The sequence below is a fragment of the Ptychodera flava genome, chromosome 15 (assembly GCF_041260155.1).
Source record: "Ptychodera flava strain L36383 chromosome 15, AS_Pfla_20210202, whole genome shotgun sequence".
NCBI lineage: Eukaryota > Metazoa > Hemichordata > Enteropneusta > Ptychoderidae > Ptychodera > Ptychodera flava.
Genome location: NC_091942.1, coordinates 34,798,177 through 34,811,807, shown reverse-complemented (window position 1 = coordinate 34,811,807; position 13,631 = coordinate 34,798,177). Strand labels below are relative to the sequence as shown.

Genomic DNA, 13,631 nt, shown 5'->3' with positions numbered 1-13,631 from the left:
ATTATGGCATGTCTAGGGTTGAAGTTTAGAGAATTCATATTCTGTTTGGTCAGTGTTTTAAGGATTTTTCAGTGTGACTGTAGTTCTGAATATTGTGATGTTCTAATGTTTATATCACAGTTGTGTCCTTATCAATTTAGTGGTGTGTATTTTGTGAGGCCATATTGTGCTGGATGTGTTTGTACAGCCATACGTTTAGCAGACTTCCTTCTTCTTAGTGAGGATGTAGTAATTAACCCTAGGAGGGATAACTGAACATCAATATTTTGAATTGCTAGAATCAATGATGTACCAATTTGCTTTACGTCTTCTAGCAAACATGTGTTTATCATGCGTAGATACATTAATGTTTATTATTCAAGGTCAATATGAGGATAAAGGTCATCTACATTTCATTGAGTGCAATTTATACTATTGACCCAAGTCTTCACCTAATCATATATACAGCTACATGATTTATATCATTTGGATTTGGCAAAAGGCCACAATTCTCACAAAATTGCCCAAGCTGTGTCTTGAAATATAGCACAAACATTATCATCTTCACTTTTGCTAAGTGTTTTGGCTGATGAGAAAACTAAGAATTTGCTAACAGTATTGCTGATATTTTGATGTCAAAAATATTGTGATAAGTTTTTTCATGGAATGAAATACTGGCATAGGTTATAGCTGTACCATGTGATCATGTGAGTCTTCTCAAAGAGTTTTTAGCTCATATTTGGTATTTTTTTATATCTGTTTATGATTCGATTAAATTTCCACTCATGAAAATAAGGTCCAGCTGTCCCTTTCTCATATGACTTGGAAAAACTTCTGATTCCACTGTCCACTATAACTGGATACAAGATCATGGTGAGTTGATGATATCGTTATCTCCTGGTTATCAATGCTGTTAATGATTAACAATGATATCAGTCATTTATTTCCGTAATCGTAAGTTGTGAAATCTACTCATTCTACCCATTTATTCTTGGATGTACTTAATATAGGGTCACAAAGGTACACCCAGCAGTTTTATTTCGCAGTCTAAAATCAGTAACTGTGGGTACTATTGCAATTTCACCATTGGTAAGTTTCTGAGTAATATCAGATTTGAAGAAAGATTAATTTAAATTGATCACAGGACACAGGTTGTGACAGGCTTTGAATCCAGAGATTGGCTTTGACATTGTATTGTACAGTCGTGTTCAGTGTATGTTTGGACATATACCAGATGGCATTGCCCTCAATTGAGATCCAATTTCATGGCCATTCAGGCTGAAGGTCAATCCAGGGAAAGCTCTCTTATTTGCATGCGTTTTGTTTAAGAAAAGAACAGCTGCATATCAACTATAGTGACCAGTTGATCATTAGTCAGCCAGTGTGAGGTCGCTTTTAGTTGCATCAGGAACAAACCAGCTGACTTCACTAAAATAGTTTTATTCTCTGAAGGATAAACTGATCAAAAATGCAGCCATGTTTCATCCAGTGGTTGTTCTGGTATTGGCTGATTTTTGAAATCCTGTAATAAGCATCATGTATTTGTAATCTCAGTAATCATGTAGATTTACATCGTATGATATCATTGATATGGATTAATTGGATTGGATTAATTATTTACTGAGTGTGACATAGGAAGTGCAGTGGTTTGAAATTTTGTCAAAAAGTTCCGGCCATTCACATAAGTAGTAGAATACTCCCAGGTTTTTAACTGGAAGTGTAGGGAAGTACAAAAAATTTGTTATCTGCCATTTGCATTATAAATTTTCATTGTCATTGTGTCCTGAAAGATGTCCATAATGAAGGCAAGTGGCACTATTAATTTCATGACATGTGAGAGTTTCGAAGGCCACATTTGAGAGTTTTGCGTCCCTTTGCTGGCAGTTTCATAAGTAGAGTGTGTTGTTTCCATGTCCCTTTCTGGACAAAGGAGTAACTCTTGACAAATCTCACCTGACAATAGTCACCATAAGGCTTTAGGTAATACGCACATTGAAACTGAAACTTTTAAAGTTGTCATCACATTTTGCTCAAGGAAACTTTACGACTTTTTCCTTTCATAAATCAACAATAGAAATCTAGGCTCAGCATACAAAGTTTGGCTTCCCAGAAGTAAATTTAGGCCATATGGTCTTATAGCATACTCTGCTACAGGCAAATGAACCTGTACATTTCTATTCCATAGTTCTGTTTATCAGCAGTATATTTGCATAAATTTATCAACTCATTTTGTCATCTAATCAATATTTCTTTAAAAAATAAACAACTTTTTATATTGAGATTAATGGTCACGGGAAAGCTAAATTTTTAAAGAGTACTGTTGTGAATACATTGGAATCTACATGGATAACTCTGATACTACTCTCTGCTGTCAAGTACCCAGTACTTGCCATGTTATGTACATGTAGCCGGACATGAAGAGATATTCACACTGTATTGAATTAATTAAAACCAGGAAAATTTATGATATTCCTGATCTCAATGACATCCATTGTACAGAAACACGGAACTTGTCCACAACAAAAGAGTGGAACATTAAAAAAGATCAGCCGCTGTAATGTAATTCCTGCATTTCATTTGTTCAAGTACAGAAGTGAAACCTCTGTGATCTAAATTGATAGGAGTGATTTCAAAGGCTGACTTGACAGTTCCTACATGTCGCAGCATAACAAAAGTAATTTGCAGCTGTCTGCTTTTGCCATTATTTCCACTTCCTAAGTGGCCCCCTTCAAAGGTTCTGGATAATAAAGTTTACTGTTTTTTAAGGCCGCGCTGGGCAGGTTCTGGATCATCAAGGATTTTGTTTCGATGATCATACCAACCGACTCGTCCAATTGACCAATCATGCAGCTGTTTTAGTAGGTCAGGTTTCAGAGTCAACCAACAAGCCATGCGGCACTCTCTTGGCAATTTTGTGCTGTGTATTCATGTCAACAATAATAGAGTACTGAGGGCTCATTAGAATTTACAGTCAAATTTTTAATTCAGAAAAAAGGTCACTGTATATTATGAAGGAATAGTTACATGTACAAATCTGCCAACGAGATGGTGACCAAAAGTGTGTACCAACAGTTTAAGTTTACCTTTATTCTGGACATTTTGAAAAAGTTTAATAGCTTTCCTGTGGACCCTGAAAATTAAATTGTGGAGGTAATGATTGTAAAAAGTCTCATAAACTGAGTAATGCTTGCAGTATGCCTACATTAACGTAATATTTTAATTTATGTATTTTAGAGGATTAAAATTGATGGTACTTTCAGTTAGAACTATGATACAGACTTGAAAATCACAAAGAAAAGTCCAAGTTTCTGTTCTGCATTGAAACGCAGGTGTTTCCTTTTCTTCTGATAATTATTTTTACATAACCTATAGGATGTAGCGATGACAGGCTGTGGTTTGAAACAGTGTCCCAGGAGTCCAGCGCATACCAAATCTCTTGCTGAAAGAAGAAGTCAGTATATGTTGAGGAGACTAACAGTGCATGCAACATCCCATACTGCACTTGATTTCCAATTTTATGATTTCCTGTCAAAGAATTTTATTGGTGACTTTGTTTCAGTGTTTGCTTGCATACATGGGCTTGTGAATTTCCGAATATTAAATGTCTGAAGATTGAAAGATAAGTTAGGGTTAATATTGGCTGTATCTAACCAAAGATGGAGGATACTAAACAAGGCACATTACCAATTGTAATGTCTGTTATCACTGAACACAATGGTTCTTTTGGCGTTTATATAGAAGACTTCTCATTTCATCTCAATAGTGCATGGTACTACTTCCGTTAAATTTTAAAATAGACCAAGCTTTAGTGGTGATTATGCAATGGAACATTTGTACAAGTCAGCCCTCCATGCCCCAGTTGCTGACATGTCTGTAGAAACAGCCAGCGTACATCTGCTGAAAACATATTATCTTTTCAGAGCCAGTGCTACTTCCTTGAAAGACATTTTCTCTTTTGTACATTGAATATAAAGTGGACTGACACAGTTAATTGTCCTATCTCCATAGCCGTTCATGCTATCTCCATAGCCGTTGACGCATGTTGTTTTTACAATACCTCCATGAATATTCAAAACATGAAGTCAAAGCACTTGGAATGAGTCTCATATACAGAAAGTTTAACACTTTTTCACTTTCAGATCACTTTTAAATGTCAGTTCAATGTAATTTATGCGAACCCATGGCTTCATTTTTCTACCATACTGACCCAGCACCGTTTTGCCCTTACCTCAGTCTATGCCTGACACCCCTATGACGACCAGCAATTAGTCTCTTCCTGAAGGGACTTCACAACTATTTGGGGTGGTGTTCTGAGGGATTGCCTGCAGGTGTGTAAAGATATGTATCAAAGGTGTTCAACCTCACCGTACCTGTTACTCTAGTTAACCGCAAAGCAATTTATTTCGATTTAAAACCCGTAACTTTAACAACTGTTTAACCAAATGACAGGTCAAAACTGTGACTTGTTCATGTATATTCAAATCTTAGTTTTACGAGAAAGTTCATGCCCCCCTCTAAGAAAATGGACGGAGCCATGAAAGATTTCTTGCTATGTTGTTTTGTGCATAACAGCCATAGCTGTGTCCGGTGCTATCCTTGTGTCAGTATTAGATTACAGCTAGGGCATCAGCAATCTGTCACGTCTCTGACCTTACTACTCCTCTTGTCTCCATGTAAACTCGTTGTCCGTTACTTTGGTATGGAGCAGCTTTCCCTTGCCTTGCATTTGAATTCTCAGGACAACTTGAAAATGCTTTCTTGCCGCTACCTACAAATTTAGAGTTTTGGAGTTTTGGAGGATTCTGCAGTGATTTCCTGTGAAGTGCTACAGAAAAAGATTTGGTGATTTGTCTTCCAGTCTGGAAAAGTGCAATTCGTGTGGAATGTGGCAGCGTTGAACAAATAACAGCTGCTGAAGACTGTGCCATTTAAACAGCTGTAGACGGTTTTTCTGGCAATTTTGGAACTATCTGCGGAAAGACAGCTTTTCTGTACTGTAAATTCATATGAATTTCATGAAACATTCCATGCTTTAGTTTGACCTCTTCAACAACACAACGTACAACCTTCAATCCAGGGTGCTGTTGTCAATTTACAAGTTCTTGACTCAAGTCATTGTACTGCAGTGCAAGGTTACTTTCTGTGGCGGCCATATTGCTTTTCATCTACACCAAGTCTTGTCCGGACATCCCACAAGCTTTCAACCGACTAAAATATTGCCATCCATATGCTGTAATAGTCTTGCTTAGCCTTGTGTCAGAAGCAACAAGCCCAGGAAAATATGCCAATGAACAGTACTTTGAAATCTGCTTCCAAAATTTGTCATTGAAAAAGTTCAGTGAGGAACCTTCTCAAAAGAAGTTGCCCAGCAAGGGGCAGTATATCTGCTTGTCAGGTTTTGGTACTTAAAAACTGTGCAATACAACACTCCGAAACAAAACCATTTATTACTGTGTATTCAATTGCAATATGGTCGTTCCTATATGTAAGGATAAGAAGAAATTTGATCATTCCAAAGATTCCACGATGGCTGTCCAGAAGAATAAAAAACGTAAGTCATAGAAGCAATACTGTAGAATTGTTCACCTAGGATGTCTGGAAGCGCCATGTTGTTCATCGTCTTCCTGTCCTGTATAGCATTATATAACCTAGTCAACAGTGAATTTAACAGTTTGCTTAATCTTACAGGAACAGAACTAGTGCAAATAACTTGTCAGAAGTTACTGTGATATGATGAGATTGGGTACAGAGCAAACAAGGTAGAGGGAAGGAACGTGTATATCATGGAATGCCAGCTGACAAAGGAATGTAATATTGGCTGATGTAGTCAAAAGTTTTGATCCAGATCATTACTGTGATATGTATATGTGCGTGTGGTTTTAAAGGAAAACGTTTGATACCTGCATTACAGTGGTATAGCATAAATATTTAAATGCCTAGGGGATGCTGCTGTCAATGAGGAAGTAATAGCGGGTCATGTTGTTTTTTAGTTTTCATGTTTGACAGACCAAAAACAAGGGATTCTTTTCTTTTGTAGTGTGCTTTTGTCCCTCAATTTCTATGCAAAGCTTTGAAAACTGCGAATGCTATACCTGTTTAACTTGGAGAAGCTGCTTATATGAATTATATAATACATGTACTTGTTACGTAGTGAGTTAGATGGAACAAAAAGAGAGATACCGGTATGTGTCTCTTCCAAATTTTTTGATGGCAAGATGGCCAACATGCCCTGTCTATGCTTGCTGTAAAAGTGCTGACGTTGTAGATCCAGGTTCAGTTCTTGGTGAAACTATTTATCCATACTTGGAAAGATATAAATGTATGTAGAATTTGAGTTGGTTGTTCATTTTGACCACAAAAAAATAATTGTTATAATATATCAGCATGCCATCATAAAAACTTTACTTTGAAAAGCCGAAATGCATGTTTTAGTTGATAAATGTATATGGTGATATTTATGCTGTATGGCTTCAAACCCTCCCGACATAATGCAGGATTTACCGGTATGTAAATAGTCATGTATCACTTTGACTGGAGTGAACGTTTTCTCTTTGCTGTGCAGAGTGTGACTGCATGTTGCTAGTTCTCACTGTAGAGTGTTGCAGAGCTGTTGTAGAGGCAATCCCCACATTGATTTGTTTGCAAGGCCAGGGTAGGCACAGTGCTTATACAAGTCAATATGGGCTGATACAGGGGCATATGCGTAGGTGGATTGGCCGACCTTTTTGTTTGTTTCCCAATTACGTCATGGTGTAATGTGGCTGACTGTTTAAATGAAAACGGTCTTTGTATTGGTGTGGGTACTTTGACAATACACTTCATGAGTTGAAAATGAGACGAATATATTGTTTATGAAAAGCGCTCAGTCTGTCTTAGCATAAGATATGTAGCACAGAAGAGACAAGTTACCATTTGTCAATGTCTCAGTGTCACCAGCCATGTTTGTATCCTGAGTTTCAGTGTCCCTCAGGTGGAAAAGTTATGAAAGAGAGTGCTACTTCAATTTAAAGACAGCCAAATCAAATGTATTCTCCAAGCACTGTCAACCTCCAATCACATAAAGAATCCAACCATGGGAACAGTCATAGTGCGTTTTGTAAGTCGTGAAGTGTTCAAAACCACTTCTTGTCATTCTCAGTAGTGGATAACAAATGTGATTTAGGTTGTGTGACCTCCTGACCTTTGCTTCCATGAAAAACGGACACGGTTACAATTGTGCGGTGAATTAAGACCTGGCACTGGCCCACACAGGGTACATTGGTCACAAACACAGAGCACTGAGTAATCAGGAAGTGTCTTAGGTTGTTTAAGCCAGAGTTTTTGTGTGTCGTGTCGTAGCATGTTATTATTCCCAGTACTATGACAAACGTACTTATACTTTGTATGGTATCACTGTTGCCTTCATATGTCTGAAAATGCCGTCTTATTGCTAGTTTAAACTATTAAGTACATGATGTAAAACATTTCAATTGTAACCAGGAAGGTCGTTTAGTAATATTTACATTTTAATCGGCAGTTGTCAGTGTTGTGGAAGATCAAAATCTACAGTTGTAATATAATTCAAGATATGAAAACTAAAAAACTGACATGTTTCAAATCAAATATGGCTATTACTTGTAAAAATCTATCTATGACTACCGAGGATGACAATGAGCCGGGCCAAACCACTGTTGTAAATAGGGTTAAAGTTGAAGCAAATGTGGCACAGCACATGATGATGATGATGATGATGATGATGATGATGATAATGATGGTGATGATGATGCTGGAAGTCGTGGTCATGCAGAGTTCATAGATTGACCTAGTGTTTGGCTGGCAATTTGACATGGGGAAAGTCATGTTTGTCGAAAGGTTTCCTGAATGGCAGAGAAATGCTGATGGAGAAGTACTTTGCTTCATAATTCAAAAAAAAAAAGACATGTCGATGTTATCTATTGTATTCAATATTTCCAAAAGACTTCCCACCACCAAACTTCCCTCAATATTATCTTCATTTAAGTTGCACTTGTCCACTTTTCCATAATTAAACAACTGAAAATATGGAATTTCATGCACATTTATTCTTTACCAGATTATTTAGGTTATGAAAATGGAAATAATCCACAATACGTGATGCTGAGTCATCTGTGTGACTGTTTATTGTCACATTGAATTTGATACTCAGAGGTTCAGTCTTGAATGGCTATCAATTTTCACATGCTACACATTGCTTCGGTCACCAAAATTTCATTATTTAGGTTTAAAACATATATCTTATATCCCCCATAATAAGTAGTTATCATGTCATATGATGAAGGGTAAATCTGTAAAACTCATATGTTAAATTTAAACTTTAACACATGGGCAAAAAGTTCATTTTCTGTGAAGATTTATGAGAATGGTTGGAAACTATAAATCAGTACAGTGGGTGCAGTTCAGAAGAAAGTTGGTAATCTTGTAAAAAAGTAGGATATTAGTAGTTAATAATACGAAGGCAGAAAATACACACAACAAGTGTACTTTGAAATTCTGTAAGATACTTTAAAATCTTAGAATACCAGAGAGAAGTAAAAGTGATCACTGGATTAAAATTGACAAATGAAGAGTACCATACAGAGAGTGTTTACCAATAGTGTGTGCGTCACAGTGTCGTAGTGTTTTTCAACCAATCCGTAAATCACACTACACATGCTGCAATACATAGTTTTTATCAACAGTCACAAATCTTCAGCATTCCAGAATCAGGGTTTGGCTTGGAAATTTTCTGTCTAGTATACTGGTACTTGATAACATGCCTTTCAATACCAATATGATATTGTACACCCAACATGTATTGAGACCAGGTTTTGTTTATGTAGCTTGTATGATATTATGAACCATAAACATCAATACAGACATGCCTTACGTACCTGTCTATGTATCGATAGAAGGGAAGTTACAAGATGCAAGATCAACATCCTTGAATGTACAGGCTGAATTCCTTAATTTTGTCAGTATTCCATGATTTGCTCATGGATACTGATTCTTTCCAGTGTCAGTGCCCATGATTTGTCATAAATCATTAACCCTTTCCAACATGGATCAACTGTATGTCTTAAAGGTCAACTGCCATTTCCTTGAAGCATTCTGGCATTATAGGGTGCATGTATGTCAATCACTGTAATATGTGGATGTAGAGCTCTAACTGACCCATAACTGACCACATGCCCTTTGAAGTCACCTCGATGCAGGGAATGATAGGTTTGTGAGGTACATGCGCTGAACCTTGTCATTGCAGGAAAGTTATTTTCAGATTGAATAAATCAATTAACTCAAAAAGGTATTAAGATTGTCTTTTCAACTGTAACAATTCCATATAAATGTAGTCTTGTCCAGAGCATAGTAGCTCTAGTCACATACAACTGATAGCATAGTAGCTCTAATAAGTTTACATAGAACTGATCTGTGATTTTTTACCCTTTATACATATGTCACTGTACATCATTCAATTTTAGAAAGTCAAATTAGTGTCAAGGGGATGAGGGAAGAACTCGCCGCATAATTTATTGGATTAATGAAAGTGGAATATTTACTTTTCATACCAGCATAGATGTCTACAACACAGAAGTACGAATACACCTTGTACAGAGTGCTGCCATTTTGACAGCTTAGTCTGCACTTAATGGTATCATAGAAATGTTATCATGGATATGCAGCATTCTTTGGCATCCTTTCTGGTTGTCATAGATACCCGTTGAAACAATGTCAACCAATTGCATAATATGGCTCGCACTCTGGTTGTGAAAAAATGTGTCACCAAAGTGTTATATTGTCTGTAAACCATGCTTCAAGGGTAACTTTAGCCCATGTGGTTGACATTTTAACAAGCAATTGAAAAGATGGAACTTAGCTAAACCAGAAATTAATATTTAATAGTTGACCACTGAGTCATGTATAGATATCCATGGGTTATTACTGGGATTCAGGTAATAGAAGCCATCAGCTGCCTGCTGGTTTATGTAGTGAGTCAGTCTCATGGTATTGCATATACTGCAATGTAAACTGTTCCAGACCACACTTTTGACCAAAATACGCATGTCGGCTGTCACTGATATTGCAATTTTCATGTAAAAATAGAAATCTCAGCATTCGGTGTGTGGTGCTCCCAGCGTTGAATGCATGACATGTGCATTCATTTTGAACAGAAATTCCATTTGTGCATGTTAACGTTAGTCCATTCTTTGAATGTTGTGCTGAGCAAAACACTAATCTAGAAGTTGATTGCAAAAATGTATTTGTTTTGTCCAAGAAGTTTGTTTCTTCTGCTTGCTGTACCTTTAATTACATATTTTAAATGAAAACTATCATCTATATCAAAATCATTTCTAGATTTTTTGAGTTGTATCAGTACTTGTCATATTTCACGCTTACAGGCATTAGCAAGGAATCAGAAATGTCTTGTGAGAGATATGTATTATCGTGAAATTTTGCAATCAAAACTAACATCTTTCCTCATGGCTTTAAGTTGTTCCAGAGTTGTATTACACTAAATTAGTTGTCCTTCAGCAGACATGATCGTAAAATTGTATAAAAAAGAAGTTTGCATTGTCCGCAAAGTCCACTAACATCTTTAAAATCCATGATTCAAAACTCTGAAAATACAAGTAACTACATGTATTTGTGTTGGGTGGTCCACATTATTATGTTTTGTCAGGTAAAAATTCTCCTCATCCTATTAGTTGTAACTTTAATTATTTCGTTATGGTTTGAACCATATCCTTGGTTGTGATTACATTAAGGTTGTTGAACTGCCCCAGCGTACATGCCGTTGTCATGCTGTTGTTTGAAAATTGAACTCAAACCAGAGCGGAAATTTAACATTCACCAATAAACAAATCACATCCTATGAATTATCCAGGTAATATAGACAAGCAGAATAGTGGGGCTGGGTATGGACATTCTTTAGGGATTAGACCATTAAATCTCAAAGTTGATATGTGGAGGAAAAAATCACCAAAATATTGTAAAAAGTTTCTGCAGTTTCAATAACTTTCAAGTGAATCTGTACAATGAGTCTGTTATATCATTTTGTTCTCACGGATGTGGATGGATATCTAATTAAACAAGTCTCTCAAGACATCTATGATCCATCATAGTAGAAACGGGTGAATTTTCCATTATATGATACCTATATTGAAATAAAGGGCAATATAACTGACAGTTTCTAAGATCCCTCATATTATGTGAACTTATTGTGGTTGAGTTTGAAAACTATAATATCCGGCCCCTTACAAGTAAGACTGGTGGTACCAGTATCTGTAAATATCCTTTCTTTTTCATATGTCTATGAAATCAGCAATCAAGTTCATTCTTTATTCAGAGATTAATCTTCTGGAAGGCTCTTTTCATTCGCATTACAATTCTTATGTCGTTTACATTTGTCAGGAGACAGGCAAAGCTGAAATGAAAAGTGATGATAGTCATTTTGACCTAAGGTCCCACAGACAAATGCAATAGCTTTTGTTAGGCCATATGTAGTAATCTATATGCCATACGTGATATCCTGTCAACTGTAAACAGAGATATCTCAGAAAAAGTGTAATAACTTTTCCTTGAATTTTGTAAGATCGTCTACTTTTTTGTCTTTGAATAAAAAATATGATAGAATGTCTACGATCACTGAGGTTCTTAGATATGTTGCAAGTATTACATTACAGTCGTCACATATAAACGTACATTACAACAGTGGTCGTGCACCGATCTAACCAAAATTAATGATATCATGTTTTCTGCTTCGCAAGTTTGGCTAATTATAGCAAAACTTTTGTTACCAAACGCTTCTTTTTCTGACAGTTTCCAATTTGGCAAGAGTAGGGCAGAGGAAACACTGCAGTAATGCATGTTATTTAGATCATGACACAGGAAATCCCAAGGACTGCAGTGCCCCTAGGCCTTACTCTTAGCTCCTTGTTTTATTAAAATCTATGTATTTGATGTCTTGCTAACATACATCATCATATTATTTTTACAGTTCTTGCTCTGAAGTTGAAGCAGAGAAGATCAAGAGAGGAGCTTGTCAATCAAGGCATCATGCCATGTAAGTATTGCATCGCAATCCATAAACATATCATGAATTGATTGATCTAGACAATGTACATCACCCAAATTTCAAATCATTGCCTTTGCTATTGCCAACCCCCCTCCCCAAACCAAATGTGATTGGCCAGACAAGCTACAGTTAGCCATATGGTGTTTAAGAATGAGAACCAAGAGATTGTACATTTGATTGTAATTTGTTTGCTCCAGAATCACCAACCAACTTCAAAATACTAGGGTGGTTTTTTTTGTTTTCTGTTGTTTTTTTTGGGTGGGGGAGGAAGTTTCATGACGGTTTATAAACTCACGAAGGTCTTGGTACGTTTTGGTGTATTCGTAAACGTGAGTGGCTAGTTGCAGAGGTCATTCATTTGGATACTCATATTTCACTGTGGTGTTACTTTAAGTGATGAAAACCAAAGGTTGCCCTCCTGGTGATTCTCTGTACAGCCTTGAATTTTGGTGTCATTGTAACACTGAGTGGCATCATCAGTTTTCAGGGTCAGGATTCCTCTTATCGAAGACTGTTGCCAGTGGATGTATCAAAGTGTATTTTGTGTGATTGCATAAGTGTAATCAGTGGAGATAGTGGGTCGCACAGATTTACAGCAATACATAGCAGAAGAAACACATTTATTGGATATAGCACATCCTGATACCAGGCTATAAATTTATGACCTGTTGACCTCTACCAGCCAACTTTGACAGAATGCTACAACCTACTTCCCAGGGCAAACCAAAACAATCATCAAAGGGGGTTCAAGCCACTTGTGGTTTTGTGGTGTACTGTATCATGGTAATCTCAATGTTGACGTTGTGACTGTTGGTACATACCATACTGAGGGGAATAACCCATGTGGTGATATATGTTCAATTTGTCAAGATATTTCTTCAAGAATTATTTTGTCATGCTCTGGGTGTTTTATTACAGCATTGAAGACATCACCATTGTTATATGAACAGAGACAGAGATTGGCACGAGCGCAGGTCAGTAAGTCCCAGATATGGGACATCATCATGCATATTTGTAGTTATACCCTTGTGGACCGGGAGTAGGCAAATTCAAATGTGTGAAATTCAATTCCACATTCTAACTCATTTATCGACGTCTGTTCCTGTCTACAAGCTTCCATGTCATGTGATTTAGATTGTTGCATGGCTACAACTACCGCTACTCCAGACATCCAGTGGTACCCAGAGGTGATAGGCGCTATCTATGTATGAAAGACACGACACATCAAACTCTATACTTCTCTTTCCTTGCCCAAGGGAAAGAAGTGGGTGCTTTCAAAGGGCTTCAACTGAAATTCTTCCGTTGGCCTGTAATCTTTAATAGGTCTGAATATGAAATAAAATCAGTTTCACTTTCCAATAGTTGTGTCGTGTTCGCGTTGCATACAGCTGGTCACAAGTTGATATGAGACAGGATGTTATCGCACTCTGTAGCAATATCTCAAGAAATGAAGTTCAGATTAACCCTTTGAGTGCTGTAATTTTTCCCACCAAAATTTTAGTGCAACATTTTAACATTTTTTAGTCCCCACGGACACCGTCCGGGGGGACTTATAGGTTTGGTCATGTCCGTGCGTGCGTGCGTG

General features: G+C 36.9%; 1 protein-coding gene across 4 annotated transcripts in view; it reads left to right on the top strand.

Annotated features, from left to right (window-relative positions):
* The window catches only part of LOC139151984 (myocardin-related transcription factor A-like), a 52,240-nt gene that overhangs the window by 21,936 nt on the left and 16,673 nt on the right, over window positions 1-13,631 (top strand). For 2 of the 4 annotated variants that reach the window (XM_070725055.1, XM_070725057.1), the window contains exons 3-4: window positions 11,969-12,034; window positions 12,965-13,020. In XM_070725055.1, the coding sequence (XP_070581156.1) occupies window positions 11,969-12,034; window positions 12,965-13,020 (122 nt within the window). Of the gene's footprint in view, window positions 1-4,519; window positions 5,531-11,968; window positions 12,035-12,964; window positions 13,021-13,631 lie in introns of those variants that run through there. The other 2 variants (XM_070725056.1, XM_070725058.1) reach the window with 2 other exon arrangements.